We start from the raw sequence: 21444 nt of genomic DNA, 5'->3' as shown, positions 1-21444 counted from the left end.
ATTTAGAAGAAGGTGGGCTATGTGAAGGCTTCTCGCGGCCGTGGTCGAGGCCTACCCCAGAGGTTACCTGAGCCGGAGCTACCAGAGTCTACGTCTGGAACGGGTAAGCCATTGTTGGTGACTGTAAATAAGTATTTGCCAGCAGAAGAATTGAGAGACTTGGAAATAGAATCCATGTCTGATCTTTCTGGGGATGATGACTTGTTCGAAACCATGTCGCAAGAGCTATTGTGGTCACAAGGCGAGGATGTTGCCACCACAATGACCCTTCCTGAATGGACTGCCATGAGTATTGGGAAGATGTCGCCCTGTGTGGAGACGCACAGTGCTGTTGTTGGGACTTTGTCAAAAGTTATTGATTCGCTACAGACACCGGCTGGGTCTATGATGAAAAAGTCGTTAGACTCCTGTGTACCGCCTGGTATGGGAAAAGACAGATCTTTGCCAAAACTTGCAAAGGATGTTGAACAAGCGTGTGACCGCAGAATATGGATTAGAATTCCCCTATGTGCCCTAGGATGTCATGCGGGAGATTGAAGCTAATCGGGAACTTTGGTACGGTGAAGCTATTTGGGACTACTTGTCTGCGCCTAAGCCCTTTAGAAAGACTGGATGTTCTGTCCGGATGGATGAACGTTTTAACGGATGCTTTGTTCATTGGAACTATGGTCGGCATATCTATGCTGATAAAGTGGTAATCTGCACACCGGGAAAGGACAATGCTGTATACTTTATTACCACTGTAGATAAAGAAGGAAAATATGTGACTCTACCAGATCCTCGGTTTTACTGGTAATTGTGGACACTATTACTTTGAAGTTAGCTAGTTAGATAGCGACAGGGCAAAGAGATCTGCGTGGTCAAGATCTACAGATCCTGTTCTGTGTTTAAATCTAAGGACTTCTGTTTGCTAGCCGGATTTCTTTTATAAGAAAAGTTCTTACCCAGGGATGGACTCCAAAAGTACATATTCTTTCTAATACAAATCATAGGAAGAGAGTTTTTTTAAATGAGGCTTTGCTCCTGGTGTTACGTAGTGTGTATATATGTGTGTTTAAATATGTTTCTTTTCCAGGGATCATCGGATCATATGTATAGCTAGAAGGCTTTTCAGCTAGTTCGTTAGTGAGGTTGTAAAAAAAAAAAAATTATATTGTGGTTTTGTTCGCAGCTGTGAACATAATGTTTTATAGATATAAGTCTCATAATGTCTTTAAACTGTCCTTTTTTCTCTCTCTTTGCCTATCTAAAGTTATGAGAAACTCAAATGCTACTCTCAGGCTTGAGAGTTACTGTTACTGCGTTTAGGACAGACGCTGGGGACAACGTCTATTGTAGTGGTGGGAGTATGTAGCGCTGGTAGATTTACAATCTACCGCAGATTAGGTAAATTTAGTAAATTGTGTGTTAGGAAGGGCAACGTGTCGAAGTGTATAGATGCTCCTCTGTCTCGGAGGCAAGCTCGGTGGAGGTGGTCCTCCGAGTTGCATTCTGGGCGAGGGTATTTATGGCACAGACGCCATGTTCTAAGGTCGTTTTGCAGCCACCTGCTGGCCCTCCTGGCTGACAGGTATGCATTAAGGAGCTACCTTGTGGTCCTCCGATCAGGAGGTCCACGATGCTATGGCGCAGGGGTGGGTCCAGAGGCTTGTCTGGGGCCTACCACCGCGGCCGAGGAATGGTCCTGAGCTGTCGGTCCTGTGTGACGAAGCTGGACAGCCGAGGAGAACCCAGGGGAGGACCCGTCTTGGAGAGATCACGCAGCGTGCTAGTCTATGAAGGGGCCTGGTGACTCGGTTGCAGGACGTATCCAAAAGAAGTAATTATACAGCATAGTGTCGCCGGTTCGGCTTAAAGGTTCAGGCACTGTGACTGACTGTTCACTGCAGAAGATCTGATACATTCTGTGGCAGAGGATTGTGCAGATTTACCCCCCCCCAATAAGTCTGTGGCAGAGACTTTAGATTCGTGCTGCGTACTGGCTGCTAGACCGGTGAGAGAGGCCTATCCAGACGAGCAAAGAGTGCATCCCATGAGGGGAACGCATTCCACATAATTATCTGAATTCTACCGGGACATTTGTCGCTAAGATCTTGTAAGAAGATATTTGAGTTTCTCCTGAAGGTTTCCTTTTCCGTCTCTTTCCTGCTACTTCCTAAAGTTTGACTGTTCAATAAAGCATTGAAAATGTACTCCAGTGTTGGTGAGTGTGTCGCCCACCAGTAAACTCAACGGAACCCCTAGACCCGGTGCCGGTGAAACAGAGGAAAGCAAAGTGATGGTAACAGACCCGCTTAAACCAGCAGCTCCACTGTGAGTTAGTGATATATATATATGAGAGAGGCGACCCAGAAAGTGATAGAAGGGAAAAGGATATAAATGCATAGTAGAGCAGGTGATGCCCATATGTGACCAGCGAAGCCAGCACCACATGTGACATGGAGTCACAGATCTAGCAATACACTGCTACAAGGAGGTGAGAATTTCACCAACAAAAATCTGCAGGCTAGATCATGACATTGATGTGCTTTATCAGAGAAATTGTTAAAATCTGAAGAGAAATTGTGATTATATACATATTTTTTACAAAAGCAGAGATACAGTAGATACGGTACTTAAAAAAAAAAAAGAAACATGATACCATATTTTTATTAGATGGCAGGTCGTGCTGGAAGAAGAGGACTGGATCTAGAGGGAAGCGTATACTTCTTCAACATTCCAGTGCCAAAAGTGAAAAAACTTATGAAGTCCAATGTTCCCGAGCTAAGGGGCCAGTTTCCTCTGAGTATATCCCTTGTACTAAGACTAATGCTACTAGCAGCCAAAGCAGATGACAAAGAGGATGCTAAAGCTAAAGTAAGTTTTTAACACTGTTTACAATTTTACGGAGAAAGGGGAAAAACCTTTTACTAAACTGAAAGTAAAAGTTCAATTTTGGTCATTTTCCAAGCCCACACTAAGCAGGTGCAGGTCTGCAAAAAAAAATGACTTGGCCTGCATTGTCTGTCTTCTGGGAAGTAGATGGGAGTATCAAATTGTGGGATAAAGCTAACTCTGAATATGAGCATTCATAAAACTGTGGAATTGTGAGGGAGCTGGGCAAGGGGGCTAACATGTTTTATGATTTATTGGCACTTAGTCTTAGCCTACAAAAGTGTATATCTGCCTCACATGTATTTGTGGAAAGAAACACCCACGCACACAGTTGCAAACAGGTAAGAACAATTGGAAACCTGGCTCCAGCCGTACATAATGGTTTAGGCAGAAAACTTACAAAGAAAAAAAAACGACTCAAAAGAAAAAAAAAGTAAATTGTCATCATAAAAAAGATGTAAACTAAATACAATATAACTTCACACATGAAATAGTAATAAACACACAAGAAAAAAAAAAACAAACAAATAAGTCTGCAACTGAAATATGCATCTAAGGCCCCTTTCACACGGGACAGATCCGTGTTGATCCGCCCCGTGTTTATCCGCTGCTCAGCGGGGATCGCTCCGTTTTCCCCAGCTGAGCAGGCAGATGACAGGGCGGGACCCGCACACTGTGCAGGGACCGCCCTGTCAGATCTCCGCTCTCCCCTATGGGGGATCGGAGGAACACGGACCGTCTGTCCGTGTTCCTCCGATCCGCTCTGCAGACGGATAGAAAAATAGGATTTTCTTCCATCCGCAGAATCGGACGAGAGCGGAGCCGGACAACATCGGGTGTTAGCGGATGTACATCCGCTGACACCCGCTATCCCATAGGGATGCATGTATGTCCGTATTTCATCCGAAAACGGATGGATGAAATACGGACATACTGTCCGCATGTGTGAAAGGGGCCTTAAAGGGACTGAATGTTTGTTTATGTGTGATGTTGCTCAAATAATGATGTCAACAGCAACACCAGATGAAAGTAGGGGAGGGTGCTACTCATAAAAATGGCTAATATTCCAGTTAAAAATGAGTCCTCCTGTTTAGAGATGAAGGATCCAAAAAACTTCCTGTTTACAGAGGAGATTTAGAACACCCCCTTAGGAGAAACAACCTTTTCTATAGCTTAAATTTTTAAAGCAGAGAGATTGCCGGCATAACAGACATTGAAATGTTTAGCAAGATTTGTCTAATGATTTTGCTCAATGTTATATACTGTATATGGTCATGGAGGTGATCTAGTAATCATATAGTGTAGTGGTTCTCAACCTCTCTAGTGCGGTGACCCCTTGATAAAGTTTCCCAAGTTATGGGGACCCCAACAGTAAAATTATTTTCGTACCGTAGGTTGTCAGCACCCAAGGCAAGACAAGTAATTTGCACCCCTAACCCACTAACCCACGGACAATTAGCGCTCCCTGAGTCCCTTCCACTCGTACAGTATTAAAACTCCTTATGGTACATTTTAGGATGTACCACTCTTTCTCTTTGTTCTCCTTTTTTCCCCTTTATCTCTCTCTATCCCTAATTTCTTGTTTCCCCCACCCCTCTCTCTAGCCATCTTTCTTGTTCTTTCTCTTATTCTTTCTCTCTCTTTTTATTTGTTCCTCAGCCTCTTTTCCTCTCCCTTCCATGTATTCTCTAATTTTATTTCTTCTCTTACTCCTTGGTTGGGGGCGGGGGGGGATGGAATGAGTGGCAATGCTGGGGAGAGTTCTGATCAGCCAACTTAAGTCAAGGTCATCTGCTGATCTGAGAACTGTAGTGGGGACTTTTAATGGCAACTATAATCACAGGTAGTGTTACTCACTGTGTCTCCGGCTTCACTGTGTCTCTGACTTTGTGGTGTCTCTGACTTTGTGGTGTCTTGTAGCAGTGACACCTATGCCAAAATCAGGAGATAGGGTCACCTCCAACCCCTCCCACTTCACATTCCTCACCAGTCAGCTGACCTCTAGTCTCTGCCCCCATGCTGTGAACTGAATGGGCGGCTGCGAAGAGGCTGAGTGGGCGGGCCGCAGGCTCCAGGAACAGCCCAGCTGGGCGGCCACAGGCTCCAGGGACAGCCCGGCTGGGCAGCTACAAAAAGGCTGGGAGAGCGGTATGGGCTTCAGGAATAGCCCAGGTTTTGGTGACCCCTGGCAAATCATCATTTGACCCCCAGGTTGAGAACCACTGATCTAGTGGTTCTGCTGACATATTGTATCAAGCAGATACCACAAGTAATCAGATATATCATATACCTAGTGTTGCAATGAATAAATGACGAAATCTTAAAAGGCCTGCCAGTAACAGTGGATTGAAATGTGCCCCCCTTAGTAAGATGGGGACAGAAAGCGTATTTATTGTCACTGCATCTATAATTGGCCTTAAAATGTAGCTAATTACCGGCCCCTTTTTTTCTTACTTGTAAACAGGCTAGGTGACAAATAGCTGCCCAACTGGGGAAGTTCCAGGCAATTTTTTTTTTTTTTGGGGGGGGTACCATATTGGTACTAGAGCATACCTGGGGGAGATAAAAGCTGTGCTTTTGTGGATGTGGCCAAAGGTGGGCATGTCCAAAAATTGGGTGTTTCTTCACATTCTATCCCCTTTGTATAGACAAAATAGGGCCTTGGAGCACACTAAAGAGATTGCTGGAGTAAAATAAGCCCAAATGGGTCCAGCAATGTGTCAGGTTCAGCAATAACCCCCAACAAGCGCATGATAACCCTAGTATACTGTATGTCAGAGCCAGCCATAGCCCCAAGCACAGCATAATAATTACCTCCCAAAATGGAACAAAAAGAAACGCCCAGCCTGGTAAAATAATTAGCCCAAGCACTGCACAATAAATAATCCATAGCACAGCACAATAATTAAGTACCAGCATAGCACTGTACTTAACCCCTTAGCATGGCACAGCACAGTAACCCCCAACACATCACAGTAAAAAAACGCAAATGTGCATTATTAATTTCCAGAACCACCATAGCAGTCAGCATGCCCCTTTCATTGTGACACATACAACTGAGTGTATAGAGTGAAGAGCTCTGCACTATGTATATACAGCTTTAATGTGTCAGTGTGCCCCCTGTACAATGGTGGTCAATATGCCCCCTGTACAATGGTTGTTAGTGCTCCTATTGTACAATAGTGTACAGTGTGCCACTTGTGCAATGGTGATCAGTGTGCCTACTGTACAGTGGAGGTCAGTGCGCCCCCTGTACAATGGTGGTCAGTGTGCCCCCCTATACTGGCGGTTAGGGTGGCCATGTACAATGGTGTTTAGGGTGCCCATTGTTTCCTGGTGGTTAGTGTACATAGAGCCACCATTAGAAATCATGGGGCTCCATACAGTCTCCCTAACAGAGCCTCCCTCTCCCACTCAGTCTAACTGTCTATACTAGTGTGTGCAATGTGCGGCTGCAGTATGTAGTGTCAGTGCAGAGGTGTAGAATGTGTGGTATGCAGCAGGAGCAAATTGCAGGGCAGTGACTGGCATGCAGTGAGCAGTATGTAGTACTAAACCAGTAGGGCCATACACAGTACTTAGTGGCAGTGCAGAGCAGGCCAGGAGCTCTATGTACTGGCAGTGGCAGGACAGTAAGTGAATAGTATGCAGTGGCAGGATAATGTGCAGTATGTAGTGGCAGGGAAGTCAGTAAGCAGTATATATGGACAGGACCGTCAGTGAATAGTAGATAGTGACGGGACAGTCAGTGAGCAGTACATAGTGGTGGGACAGTCAGTGAGCAGTATGTAGTGGCGGGGCAGTCAATGAGCAGTACGTAGTGGTGGGGCCATCAGTGAACAGTACGTAATAATGGGGCAGTTAGTGAACAGTGCGTAATGGCGGGGCAGTCAGTAAACGGTGTGTAGTGGTGGGGCAGTCAGTGAGCAGTACGTAATGACGGGGCAGTCAGTGAGCAGTACGTAGTGGTGTGGCAGTCAGTGAGCAGTATGTAGTGGGATCAGTCAGTGAGCACTATGTAATGCGTGCAGACAGTGTGCAGTATGTAGTAGGAGCAGTGAACAGTATGTAATGGGGCAGTGTGCAGTATGTTGCAGGGGCAGTAGGTAGCAGGGGGGAAGTAAGCAGTATATATTGGGGCAGTTGGGAGGAGCCTGGAGCGCCATCCTAATCCTGAAAGGGTCATGTCCATGAAAGAAATAGAAGATGTGTCCATATTTCCTGAAAACCTAAGATTATACTCGCTTTCATTAAGGAATGACAATAGACCATCCAAACTGCCAACATTCCTAGAACAAATGAGTAACAAGTCATCAATGTAGTGATGGTAAAATTTGATGACAGAATGTTATGGATTACTGCCTGCAAAGATGCGGGCCCGCTTCCACCAACCCATATATAGTTTGGCTGAGGACAGTGAAAAATTAGCACCCATCACTGCTCCGCACCTCTGCAGGTAGTACTCACGATTGTCACAGTGGGAGGTTCTGGCATTGTGAGAATGGAGGTAAAATTGACACTGAGCTCTAAGCTCCAGCATGTTGTTTCTGACTGGAGAAAGCTGTGCTTTAAGCTTTCTCCTGTTTTTTTAATCCCAGATCAGGGCCTGGAGTTTGAAGGTTCTAACATGTCCTGGACAGGATCATTCAATCCTGTGACCAATTCTTACCAGGGGCCCACAGGCTATGTGAATAAACAGGTGTGCAGACTTGTTATAAGCCTGATCAGAGCTACTGCAGTTGCAGTTGCTGCCATTTGTTTTGAAAGCCCTGCCAGGAGATGTGTGAGAACCCGGGGTGCTGGGAGGCACCCTATCTGGAGGCCAGGAAGAGGTCCACACAGCAAAGAGCTGTGATTAACAGGCTGACTGAGCCTGAGAAAGTCGTGGTCGGAGAGACCTGTGCTAAAGCCTATCCAGGTAGGCTAACATTTTTTGTTGATGATGTTTGTTGGGGAAGACCCCTGCGTGGGAATCTGTTAATGGACTTTTCTTTGTTTTTCAATAAAAGTCAGCTACCAAGCCCTTAAAAACTCGCTCAGACTGACGCAAAGCGCACTCAAAATTCATCTACCACATTGAGTCTAATCACCCCATGTTACATCATCAAAACAAGAAATGTTGTGGTGAGCAAATACTCCAAGCTAAGTACGATAAATTCCATGTGGGGGTAGAGAATAGCCACTATAGCATTCTAAAAAACAATATGATACAGCACGAAGTGGAATAGAGTATATATGATGTGGAGTAGAGCAGTATCGACTACTTATGTCACAGAAGACCCAAACGCTATCTTCACTCAACTCAAAATGCTCTAATTTTATTAGGGAGGTGCTCGGTGTCCCTTAAATAACCAGGCAAGCTCAAAACAAGAGGTTGCAGCTGGTGGTCCACCCATTGACTGAGATGTTCCTTAAGTAAACCAAAAAGAGGATCAATCTACAAACTTTTGTTAATGATAATGAGAATAATCTTTGACTATTAGGACATATGGACATTTCTTCTGTTTCTTTCTTGGACATGACCCGTTTAGGATCAGGACACCATCCGATTTGTATACAAAACCATTGTCAGGCAACTCTGTGTTAAGGGCCGACTCCAGACACTCCAAACATACAATCCGGGGTATATCGATTGGACAGTTTTTAAGGCTATGTTGCATCTATTTGGATGAGATTAGTTTTGACAGAGAAATTAAGTGTATGTGGACAGGCTTTTAAGACAGGGGTTACCTGGAATCGGCATTACACAGAGCTGTAGATATTGCTACGTCTAAGACTAGGGATGCCATATTGCAAGATTTGGAAAAGAATTCTGGTATTAGGGAAGTTCCAGTTTTTCCATCTACATATAGTGCAGAACATAATAAGGTTAAATCTATTGTAGAACATTGTTTACCAATACTCCTAAATGATGATATATATGCACAGATTTTGGATAAATATATAAGAACCATGTCCCATAGAGCACCTATTTTGGGCAGCTATTTGTTACTCAGCCTGTTTACAACTAAGAAAAAAGGGCCAGTTAATTGGCTACATTTTAAGGGCAATTATAGATGCAATGACAATAAATGACCTTGTCACTGCAATCCGATAATCAGATACTGTATATCACATACCTGGTGTTGCAATTGATAACAGTGGCATGTAAAATGTGGCACAGTGAAATGTGTCCTCCATCCTAATAAGAGGGACACGCTTCAATCCACTGTTACTGGCAGGTCTTCCATCATTTATTAATTGCAACACCAAGTATGTGATATATCTGATTACTTGTGGTATCTGCTTGATGCAATATGTCAGCAAAACCACTAATAGCACTGAACAGTCCTGTTCTGTGTTGACATGCACTAAAATATACTGCGTTAAATGGCACATAACGCACAGCAATATACTGTGTTATACGTGCACTAATGCACTGAAATATACTGCGTTAAACATACAGTAATGCACTGAAATATACTGTGTTATACATGCAGAAATGCACAGAAATATACTGCGATAAATGTGCACCAACGCACTGAAATATACTGCGTTAAACGTGCACTAACGCACTGAACTATACTGCAGTAAACCTGCCCTGACAAAATAAACTGACACTCATGTAAAAATGAATGTTTACTACACACACACTGACTGAACTATCACTAGATTCACACTAAAGTGACACTAAAGTAAAAATGAACGGTCACACTACATTCACACTGAACTTTCACTAGATTCACATTAAACTGATATTCTACACTGACGATAGAATCAGAATAGCACACTATAGCACACCAACTGTCTAATAGCAATGAACAGAGCCCTGTTCTATCTCTCCCCACACCGATATTACACTACAAATGGCCACTATTGAAAGAATACTTTTATAGTGTTCGAGCCATGACTGGATAGAGTCATCATTACTTTCTCCAATCATGGCTTTCATAGTGCTCTGTGCCCTTATTGGGCAAAGCTTTCATTGCTTTGGCAGGCCGAACAAACGGCCAAACGCCCAAATATTTAGGGTGTTCGTCAAACTGGCGAACAGCCAATGTTCGGCCCGAACTGTTTGCCCATCCCTAATGACCATGTATATAACACTAAGCAAAATCATTCTACAAATGTCGCTAAACAGTTTAATGACACTCATGATGGGGATCTCTCTGCTATAAAAATTCAAGCTATAGAAAAGGTTGTTTCTCCTAAGGTATGTGTGTTGTTTTTCCCAAGGTGTTTGTGTGAATGGGATATTATCCATTTTTATGAGTATCGTCCTCCCCTCCACTATTTTCATCTGGTGTTGCTGTTGACATCACTTACTTTTTGAGAAACATCTACAGTATAATGAATACGTACATGCATGTACGTGGTTGTGCATGTTTCACATATGGTCCCTTCAGGATGCATGTTTCATTTGCATATTTATTTGTTTTTTTCATCCTTGTGGGTTTGTTGCTGTTTCATATTTGGAATTATATGGTTTCCAGTTCACATTACCTTTTTTATGACTGTGTGTATGGGTGTTTCTTTCCACATTTCTTTGCACAAATCATGAAACATGTTAGTCCCAGCTCCCTCTGATTGATGCCTGTGTTGCTGTTTTACCATATTTAAAAATAAAGGCAATTCTCAGGATGTGCAGCTGTCCGGATTTTCTTCTACTCTTCACAACATACTTTACAAACTTCATGATTGTTCAGATTATTAGGAGTAGGCTAGAAATAATTGAAAAACAATGCGGATATGCAGAGTGTATGATTTTACATTTTGACCATAGATACATGTTAGTGCTTTCTTTTTCTTTAAGCTACTCTGTTAAGATGTTTCAAAATATATTTATCATATTTTACCAGATGGTTCCTTATAAACAAACAACCCTAAATATACTGACAAACTACTAATACTATACATATTCTTTTTTTGTTAGGTTTTATCCGTTTTGAAGCATTCCCTTATGACATTTAAACACGAAAGTGAAACAAAAGTGTTAAAGCTTTACTGTATATTCTCTCTGCAGTTCTTGCTGTCTGAGGTTCGTATTGGATCTATTGCTTTTTTATTTTTTCATTTCATATTCCCTGTGTCTCTTTCTGATCATTTTGTAAGCCAGACTTTTATAATTTTATAAAATCTAAGGCAAAGAAAATGTCTGTTACCTAAATTAATAGCTTGTGCAGGTCAAAAATGTATACTAAAAATGTAAACAACCCATTGCCAAGTGCAACAGCATTGTTTCTTATTGTATTTTAATAAATGACCTCTGTCTTAGGGTGGTAAAGAAAGCCAAGTATAAATGCAATATGGTTGCTGCAATTGCTGGCTTTCTTTTTCTGAAAATGATAGTTGCCTGGCACATACTCAAGACTAACATACAGCAAGTTAGAAGTCCTGTTTACATATTTGTGCCTCATTGTGACATTAAAGATAGAGATTCATCTTGACAGCCAGGCAACTAGCATTTAAAAGCGTCAGCAGTTGCAGTCCCATTATTGCTCGCTCGCTCTCTCTAGTATTCTGAAAAATACATATATAGTGATGTAACCACTCTTGCTATGCAATACAATATGAAAATAATTTTATATATATACAGTGGGGCACAAAAGTATTTAGTCAGCCACCAATTGTGCAAGTTCTCCCACTTAAAAAGATGAGAGAGTCCTGTAATTGTCATCATAGGTATACCTCAACTATGAGAGACAAAATGTGGAAACAAATCCAGACAATCACATTGTCTGATTTTTGAAAGAATTTATTTGCAAATTATGGTGGAATACAAGTATTTGGTCACCTACAAACAAGCAAGATTTCTGGCTCTCACAGACCTGTATTTTCTTCTTTAAGAGGTTCCTCTGTCCTCCACCCATTACCTGTATTAATGGCACCTGTTTGAACTTGTTATCAGTATAAAAGACACCTGTCTACAACCTCAAACAGTCATACTCCAAACTCCACTATGGTGAAGACCAAAGAGCTGTCGAAGGACACCAGAAACAAAATTGTGGACCTGCACCAGGCTGGGAAGACTGAATCTGCAATAGGCAAGCAGCTTGGTGTGAAGAAATCAACTGTGGGAGCAATAATTAGAAAATGGAAGACATACAAGACCACTGATAATCTCCCTCGATCTGGGGCTCCACGTAAGATCTCACCCCATGGGGTCAATATGATCACAAGAACGGTGAGCAAAAATCCCAGAACCACATGGGGGGACCCAGTGAATGACCTGCAGAGAGCTGGGACCAACGTAACAAAGGCTACCATCAGTAACACACTACACCGCCAGGGACTCAGATCCTACAGTGCCAGACGTGTCCCCCTGCTTAAGCCAGTACATGTCTGGGCCCTCTGAGGTTTGCTAGAGAGCATTTGGATGATCCAGAAGAGGATTGGGAGAATGTCATATGGTCAGATGAAACCAAAGTAGAACTGTTTGGTAGAAACACAACTCGTCGTGTTTGGAGGAGAGAGAATGCTGAGTGCAACCAAAGAACACCATACCTACTGTGAAGCATGGGGGTGGCAACATCATGCTTTGGGGCTGTTTCTTTGCAAAGGGAACAAGACGACATATCCGTGTACATGAAAGAATGAATGGGGCCATGTATCATGAGATTTTGAGTGCAAACCTCCTCCCATCAGCAAGGGCATTGAAGATGAAACGTGGCTGGGTCTTTCAGCATGACAATGATCCCAAACACACCGCCCGGACAAGGAAGTGGCTTCGTAAGAAGCATTTCAAGGTCCTGGAGTGGCCTAGTCAGTTTCCAGATCTCAACCCCATAGAAAACCTTTGGAGGGAGTTGAAAGTCCGTGTTGCCCAGCGACAGTCCCAAAGCATCACTGCTCTAGAGGAGATCTGCATGGAGGAATGGCCAACATACCAGCAACAGTGTGTGACAACCTTGTGAAGACTTACAGAAAACGTTTGACCTCTGTCATTGACAACAAAGGATATATAACAAAGTATTGAGATGAACTTTTGATATTGACCAAATACTTATTTTCCACCATAATTTGCAAATAAATTCTTTTAAAAATCAGACAATGTCATTGTCTGAATTTGTTTCCACATTTTGTCTCTCATAGTTGAGGTATACCTATGATGAAAATGACAGGCCTCTCTTTTTAAGTGGGAGAACTTGCACAATTGGTAGCTGACTAAATACTTTTTTGCCCCACTGTATATATTTTTTTTATAAAGGTTGCAAATTAAGCTTTTGAAATCTTGTGGCTAAATGATTTGCCAGATTTTTAAGGGTAAATTCACTCAGGATTTTTTCCAATTTCAGCTTTATGAGTGTTTGAATAATTGGGGGGGAGGGGGGAGATGGCAATCAGTATTTTATAGATATCCAGCACTAGCCCCTTGCAAGAAGGAACAGAGCCTCAAATGTAGTTAGTCTGGAGGATTGTTGTGTATTAAAAAAATACTGAGTGTCAGATTTTCAAGTATCCACAGAATGCCATTTTAGATAAATCAAATTGATTTTGAAGATCTTTAAAAAATTAAAACAAAAACAAAACAAAATATTAAAAAATATAAAAGCATTCTACAGTTGTCCCAGTATTTCTAGAGGAACTACTTGAGGGGGAGCTAAAGCCAAACTACTGATAAAATTGTGTAGGTGTAAAACACATTTTTCATGAGAAAAACATGAATCGAACTATACACCCAACAGTTATAGTCCCTTAAACTAATTGTAGGCGAGGAATCAGAGGGTCGATCACAGCTGTGGTGAGGTATGAAAGCCACCTGGTTAGTTTCCACACTACGCTCTACATACGGGCCAGTGAAGAGAGCCTTCCGTCTGGTAAGAGAGCACTGGGTGCAGTCTGTCTCTCTCTGGAAGGGAGTGCCAAAAATGATCCGCAGTCATAATCTCAGTCTTGGAGGGATGATGGCTGCAGAGAGCATGTGGTGGTGTAGGAGGCCAAGCAGTTTATTGGAGGTCCGGAGGGTGGATAGGCAGACACAGGAAACAGAGCTGAAGTCATCTTGGCAGGACCAGGACTAGAAGCTGGACTGAAACCAAAGCAGCCCATAATTATCACAGGGGTGTTTGGAGTCAGTGAGTGGAGTTTTGAGAGCTTTCGCCTACCTTTGTTTTCTGATTTCAGGTGTTGCTAATACTCTGCTATCTGAGTTGAGGTAGGCCCATTGAAGAGACTCGGGCAGCCACATGTGCACACAAGGCCATTCAAGCCATGCCCCCCCCCCCCCATAAATTATTAGTTTTATTTAATAATTTATTAGCATGTTAATTAGGGGGAAACAGAGGAATCAAATATAATCAGACTAAACTTAGCTGTCATTTCTTTAACTAAGTGCTATTTTTTGGGGCAAATTTGTTGCAATTTGTCCCAAAAAATAGCACTTAGTTAAATCTGCAAAACTTTTGCATAATGTGACAAAATGACTGTGCGGTTCACACAATTATCACATGAAGTGCAACATTGTGATAATTCTGCTGCATTTCTATGCAAAGTACGGAACATTGCCAGATGCAATGACTGTAACTTTATTGATAAATTTTGTTAAACATTCACATCTCTATTATTTGGATCATTCCATGTAGGAGCTTCATGGAACTCAGTTCACACTACTTACTGTCTGAACTGTATTTATAAAAGCTTATAATCAGCACATAAAGTGCAATTGTATGCTGTCATTAAATCCAAGGTTGCTACAATATTTCATCTGTACTTGGCAAAGTCTTGTTTTATAAATACTTATTCACAAATCTGTTATTCATCTTTTGATAGGGATATCTGAATCATGACTGTTATCCCACAGAATTTACAGGACTTGTTACCCATCTACATTATCATGAGCCATCCAATTTTGTATTTGTCTCTTTTCTTGAAAAAGGTCTTTTTCATCAGCTGTGTAAGCCACTTCCTGAAGGTATGTTTTCAGGGTCATTTTCTTTAAATTATATTACTTTATGACAAATCTGAAAATATACTACTGAATAGATGCATACTCAATGGGCACCTCATCAGGTATATCTGCTCATTAATGAAATAACCATGTGGTTGCAACTTAACTACTTCAACAAAGTGGAGTAACACATATAAGAGTTGACACAGGTGCACACCCCAAAAAGCATTGCAAAATTAGTGGAAAAGTTTCCCCAGGGAGCTTTTAAGCAGCAAAATATTTCTGAAACCATGTTAGTAAAAATAGTATTTAAATCAGACATAGAATGCATTATATGGATACAATTAAAATCGCATAAAATGTCCAGTAATCGACACAAGCAACAACAAAGGACCATCTCCCATGGCAATCAATTCATTAAAAAAGTTCTAATTGAACAGTTACATTGTATCAATACTATCCATATGAATCCCCATGAATACCCCAATGCATTAAAACCCTTTTTCCTCTACTGGTCTTCTGGGGGGTTTTAAATTCTAAAGAGATACATCAAAAAAGTTCCATTAAGGATTTTCTACAATATACAAAACATGATAGATCATTTCATGATATTTTAAAGGTTTTGAAAGTACATCTCCATACATATGGTGAAGTACTTACCATTTGGGGATGGGAAGGTGGGCCTGTGTCACATAGTTAAAATTAATAAAAACCGGTGCGTGCGGTGTTCCCACAATGTTTGCTCATTCCCTCTGTCCCCTCTGGGCGTGTCTGTAGTCCACGGGGCTTGCAAGGAGCCACACATTTGGACCCAGTGGGGAAGGTGTAGGGCGAGGCACCTGTAATTTGATATTTATAAAAATTGGTATGTGGTCAGCGGATGTCGGGTGAGTGTTCCGTATTGTCCTATATGGCCAGACTGCTTAATATTCAAAACAATTGATAGGGAGGTCTCAACTAATATTGTCCCTTTGCTCATATTTTGGTAATTTTCGGATTTAAATTGTAATATGTGAATATATGATAGGTTGGACTAAGTGTATAGAGTACTTGATGAGAAAAATCACTTTAAACAAACTCTATATCCTCATACATCACCTTACAAAGGTGATGATACTGAGTGGTGAGGTAGTGTGTGAAAAAAAACTAGGTGGGGGGGCAGGAGGCGGAGCCTAGCGGAGCAGACATGCATTGTTAGAGCTCCACACCGCTGAGGAGAGAAGAGAAGGACAAAGCGGAGCCTGCAGGCTCAAAAGGTATCCATTTGAACCTTTTTGCCCCAGGGAACAAACTGTGAAAGTTTGGGCAGGAAATATGGTACTGGGAGGAAACCGTGGCAGAAATAAAAATCACCTCACAAAGAGCTCACAGGCACTCACTGCAGCTGAAGCAGCTCCAGTCACCTCACAAGATACAGCATCAGGGCGCTCTCACAGACAGAAAATGTCACAGCAAGACTCTCCATTCGAGTCAGATACAGAACAAATCCTCTCACAAACTTCTCCACAAGCCTCCTCAGTATCCCCAGTAATATTATTACAATTTGAAAAGATGCTTCATAAGGCTTTAAAACAAACCTCAGACCAAATAACAAAAAGCCTAACCAAAGAAATAAGAGAGCTGGGAAACCGCACCGCAGCCTTAGAAATAAAAATGGATGAAATTAAAATTACAACCCAAGAAAATATAACAGAATTGGAACAATTAAAAAAAGAGAATTTAATACTTCAAACTAAGCTTGAAGATTACGAAAATAGAGCCAGACGTTCAAACTTGCGCATAAGGGGAATACCTGAAACTGTGACAGACCTGCAATCTACTATTACTGCTCTATTACAAGAACTAAAGCCAGATATCCCTATTGAACGTTTAGAACTGGACAGAGTACACAGAGCCCTCACAGCCAAAAAGAAAGATGGACCCCCACGTGATATAATCACAAAATTTCATTATTACAGAACGAAAGAACAAATACTAATTGCTGCAAGAGAAAAAAAGGAACTTAATTTTCAAGGACACAATTATCAAATTTTTGCTGACCTATCCCAACTTACTATTACTAAAAGACGATCCATGAAACCCCAACTAATGGAACTGCAATGCCACAACATTATGTATCATTGGGGCTTCCCCTTTTCAGTCAGATTTAACTACCAAGGTACAATTTACAGAAGCAGATCAGCAGATGAACTACAACAAACCCTTTTAAAATTAAATCTGACAGAACCCACAAGCAGCAACACCCCCACACGCAGAAGAATGGCGTCATCTTCACCTTCAGGCAGCACCCAGAAAATTTCAGAACAAAATGGGAATCATCATTCTCACAAAAGAGGCCGTTATGCCACATCATCCATGGACCAAGAAGATTCAATGGACTGACATCCTAATTCCTGATATCTCTTCATTTATTATACTAAGAGATGGTTCTCTATAAAAAAACCTGTATTTATAACTGAATGTAACTGCATTCTGATAGTCACACACTGTGTGGGATCATGTTACATTCCAGTTATATTTCTTATTACTTCTGATTCATATAGCCTTAGAATATATAAGTGAAATAAGGAAATTCTTGTTCAGTTATATATTATCAGGTAATAACAATAGATGTATTACTTTTTAGGACAAATATGTTCAATAATCCAGAAGTAATGGAAGCTTTTTCTTTCTTTTCTTAAAACAAATATATTATTACCTAACTAGTTCCTAGAATTATGTTTTTGTTTATTCTAATCTGAAGCAATACAACCTCAATTTTATGAGTTAACATATCTAAACAGTTACATATGAATAAAATATGTAATTGTTTACTCTAAAAGGGTTAAAATCCCAAAATAATTCAAACTATCTTCATCAATACCAAAGTTATTAACAGTACCTTTCTAACTGAATTATTTAGCCTAGGGCAAGACTAACCATATACAACCACCCTGGAATAAATAATTTCAACAAAAACTATATTCTGCACTCCAACTAATGAAACATCATTTTGATGTCTTTTGACATAGCACTTCTCTCCTGTAAGCGGAAGATCCGTGTACCCCCATTAGCCCTCCTCATTCTCCCAACCATATTATGTGGGAGTGTGACGAAGGCACTTATTCCCCTGAGAGAGATATTTATTCTCTTTCACGGGTAAATTGTGATTACTTGCAAAAAATAATTTATACAATGTATCATCTAATCTCATATGTTTTTTGTTTACTCTTTACTCCAGAATTCACTGGTTTCTTTTCTATCTATTCATCTCTTCAGTCCACACAGGTTGATCTGCGCAGTCAGCTCTGCATAACAAAAAGTAAGTCAAAACTATTTGATCTATTGCCATGGCACCACTGAATATACTTTCCCTGAATGTTCAGGGAATAAATGTCCCTCAAAAAAGGACCAAAGCCTTCCGTACTTTCCATAACAAGAAGGCTCACATAGTATGCCTCCAAGAAACACACTTCACCAAAGATTCTACTCCAAAATATATTTCTCCTTTTTATCAACAAATTTACACGGCTTCTGCCTGTACCAAGCAAAGGGGAACTCTAATTGCATTTCACCGATCCACACCATTCACCTTATCATCAGAAATTAAAGACCCAGAAGGCAGATACCTGATACTCATGGGTTATATAATGGATACAGCAATCACGGTGATTTCCTACTACGCTCCTAACAAACAACCTACACCATTCCTCTCACATATATTACAAGTGATTAATACACACAAAATAGGAACAGTGATAATGTGTGGGGATTCGAACCAGGTCCTCCTCCCATTTCTAGATAAATCACCTTTTACACCATCCAAAATAACCTCTAGATTACCTTTTTCTCAACTTCTTTCCAAATACAATCTGGTAGATTCATGGAGAGAAAGTAACCCAATGAAAAAGAAATTCACTTATTTCTCGCACCCTCATCAAACCTTCACCAGAATAGATCATATTTTTCTAACAATAGGAATGATACCAGAAATTATTGCATCAGATATAATTCCGATTCCGTGGTCTGATCATAATGCAGTATACACTACTATAGCCTCAGCCATACCAAAAGCGCATGACCCAACGTGGTACTTACCGGACATAATGCTCAAACACCCACTACATCAGATGGCCATTGAACAAGCTTTAAAGGAATACATATCAATTAATAATACAACAGACATCTCCCCAATAACACTGTGGGAAGCTCATAAGCCTGTCTTACGTGGTACAATACAAAGACAAATGGCACTATTTAAACGGGAACGCAAAAATCTAGCAAAAAAAATAGAACTCAATTTTAATGCAGCCTACATATCATTTCAAGATAATCCATCTCAGAGTACAAAATCTCATCTGGAAAAATCTAGATTGGAATACGATCTATTTCTCACTGAGTCAGTTGATAAATCCCTCAAACGCTCCAAACACAATTTCTACATGAATACAAACAAACCAGGTACATATTTGGCTCGGGCATTAAATTCAACTAATAAATCTTTCAAACCAATACGTTTGAAATTATCAAAAAATGTTTACACTTGTAATCCAGTTAAAATAGTCCATAAATTTCACTCACATCTCGCAACTTTATACAAGACAAACAATGAATTTAATCCTACAGAGGCTGAATCCTTCTTCTCAAAAATAACCTTACCTGAGTTATCTCAGAATCAAAAAAGCAGTTTGGATGAGCCTATAACTATAGATGAAGTTGCTAACGCCATAAAAGACCTAAAACTTAACAAAAGACCAGGCCCAGACGGCTACTCGGCTTTATACTATAAAACATTCTCAGAAATACTCTCTCCCATTCTCACTGAAACTTTTAACAAACTTCTAGATGGACATTCTTTTCGGCAAGAAACACTAATGGTAATTGTTTGTATGATCCCAAAACCCCTTTCTGATGATACTTCCTGTGTGAATTATCGGCCTATCTCTCTGTTAAACCTCGATATTAAATTATTAGCAAAAATAATAGCAAAACGCCTCAATAGCATTATAGGAAAATTAATACATAGAGATCAAGTAGGCTTCATGCCAAATAGACAGGCAGGCGATAATATACGCAGGGCAGTGTTATTGGCACATATTGCTAAAAAACTGAAAATCCCTTTATGTTTTCTATCTCTCGATATTAAGAGGGCATTTGACACAGTATCCTGGCAATATATGCAATATTCATTACAAAAATGGGGTTTTGGACCCCACTTTTTAACATGGATCAAAGCATTATATAATAAACCCAAAGCCTATATAAAATATGCTGGATACAAATCTGAAGCCTTTAATATCGAAAGAGGTACCCGACAGGGTTGCCCATTATCTCCCTTATTATTTGCCCTTATACTCGAACCCATGGCCCAATATATCAGAACAAACCAAACTATAACTGGCATTGAAGTAGGAGGTATTACACACAAATTATGTATATTTGCAGACGATATATTACTTTTTCTATCATCACCACAGGTCTCTGGTCCTAACTTAATACCAGCTCTTGATGGATTTGCAGCCCTATCCGGCCTTATGATTAATCCTAAGAAATGCCTAGTGCTTAATATTTCACTCACAAACATGGAATTGATCCCGGCTAGGGCTGCACTCCCATTCACATGGGCAGAAAAATCAATCCCATATCTTGGAATTCATTTAACAGCCTCTCATTCTGACTTATTCTCAACCAATTATCCTCCTGTATTAAGACAGATCACAAATCTAATAAAACAATGGTCGCAACTTCCTTTATCCTGGATGGGGAAGATTAATGCAATCAAAATGACTATTCTACCCAAATTGCTTTATCTATTCAGAGTCCTCCCTATTCCAATTCCTTCCTATTTTTTGAGAATAGTACAAAAAAGAGCAACTTCGTTTATATGGGGCTCTTCTAAACCACGTATACCTATACACACACTACATCTTCCCAAAAATAAAGGAGGCCTGGGATACCCTAATTTTACTAACTACTACAGAGCGGCACATTTGGCCAGTCTGTCCAAATACCATGCAAAACAGGAAATCCCATTATGGGTATTTATAGAGGCTTCAGAAAATGACCCTCTATTAATATCAAATTTATTATGGCTTGATCCTAAAGACCGCTTTAAAATTCATAATCCCATAACTAAACACTTCTTATCTCTCTGGGATAAACTAAAAACCAAATATCAGTTACAATCTTCACACAATCCTCTCCTTTCTTTTATCAGAAATCCGGCCTTTTATCCGGCATGGATCTACCCAAATTCTTTTAAAGCTTGGACAACATCAGGCATTCAGACACTAAATGACTTCATAGCATCTAAATCATTCCTTTCATTCCCATCGCTTAGAGAAAAATATGATCTACCAAACTCTGAGATATTTAGATATCTCCAAATCAAAAATTTCTATACACTATTCCTAAAGGGGGATACACCATTATCCCAGTTATCCATTTTTGAATCAATCTGTACAAAAGATCCATTTGCTAAAGGTACAATTTCATCACTTTATAATCAATTATATGGAGTACCAAATCTTAATAGACCCTCTTACGTTCAGAGGTGGGAGGAGGACCTGGGACGAACTTTAGAAGACACGGACTGGTCTAACATATGGCTCACATCTAAGTCATCTTCACCCAACATCTTAGCACTGGAGACAAATTATAAAGTCCTAACTCGCTGGTACCTTGTACCCGCTAGAGTGGCAAAATATTCACCTAATACCTCAGCT

General features: G+C 40.6%; 1 protein-coding gene across 2 annotated transcripts in view; it reads left to right on the top strand.

Annotated features, from left to right (window-relative positions):
• Window positions 1–21444, top strand: part of LOC141113204 (probable ATP-dependent RNA helicase DDX60) — a 477260-nt gene that overhangs the window by 367775 nt on the left and 88041 nt on the right. For both annotated transcript variants that reach the window (XM_073606185.1, XM_073606175.1), the window contains 3 exons: window positions 2656–2856; window positions 10787–10891; window positions 14623–14764. In XM_073606185.1, the coding sequence (XP_073462286.1) occupies window positions 2656–2856; window positions 10787–10891; window positions 14623–14764 (448 nt within the window). The remainder of the gene's footprint in view (window positions 1–2655; window positions 2857–10786; window positions 10892–14622; window positions 14765–21444) is intronic.

The sequence above is a fragment of the Aquarana catesbeiana genome, linkage group LG01 (assembly GCF_042186555.1).
Source record: "Aquarana catesbeiana isolate 2022-GZ linkage group LG01, ASM4218655v1, whole genome shotgun sequence".
Classification (NCBI taxonomy): domain Eukaryota; kingdom Metazoa; phylum Chordata; class Amphibia; order Anura; family Ranidae; genus Aquarana; species Aquarana catesbeiana.
The sequence above is the reverse complement of the archived record's forward strand: the minus strand, read 5'-3'. Positions and strand labels throughout refer to the sequence as shown.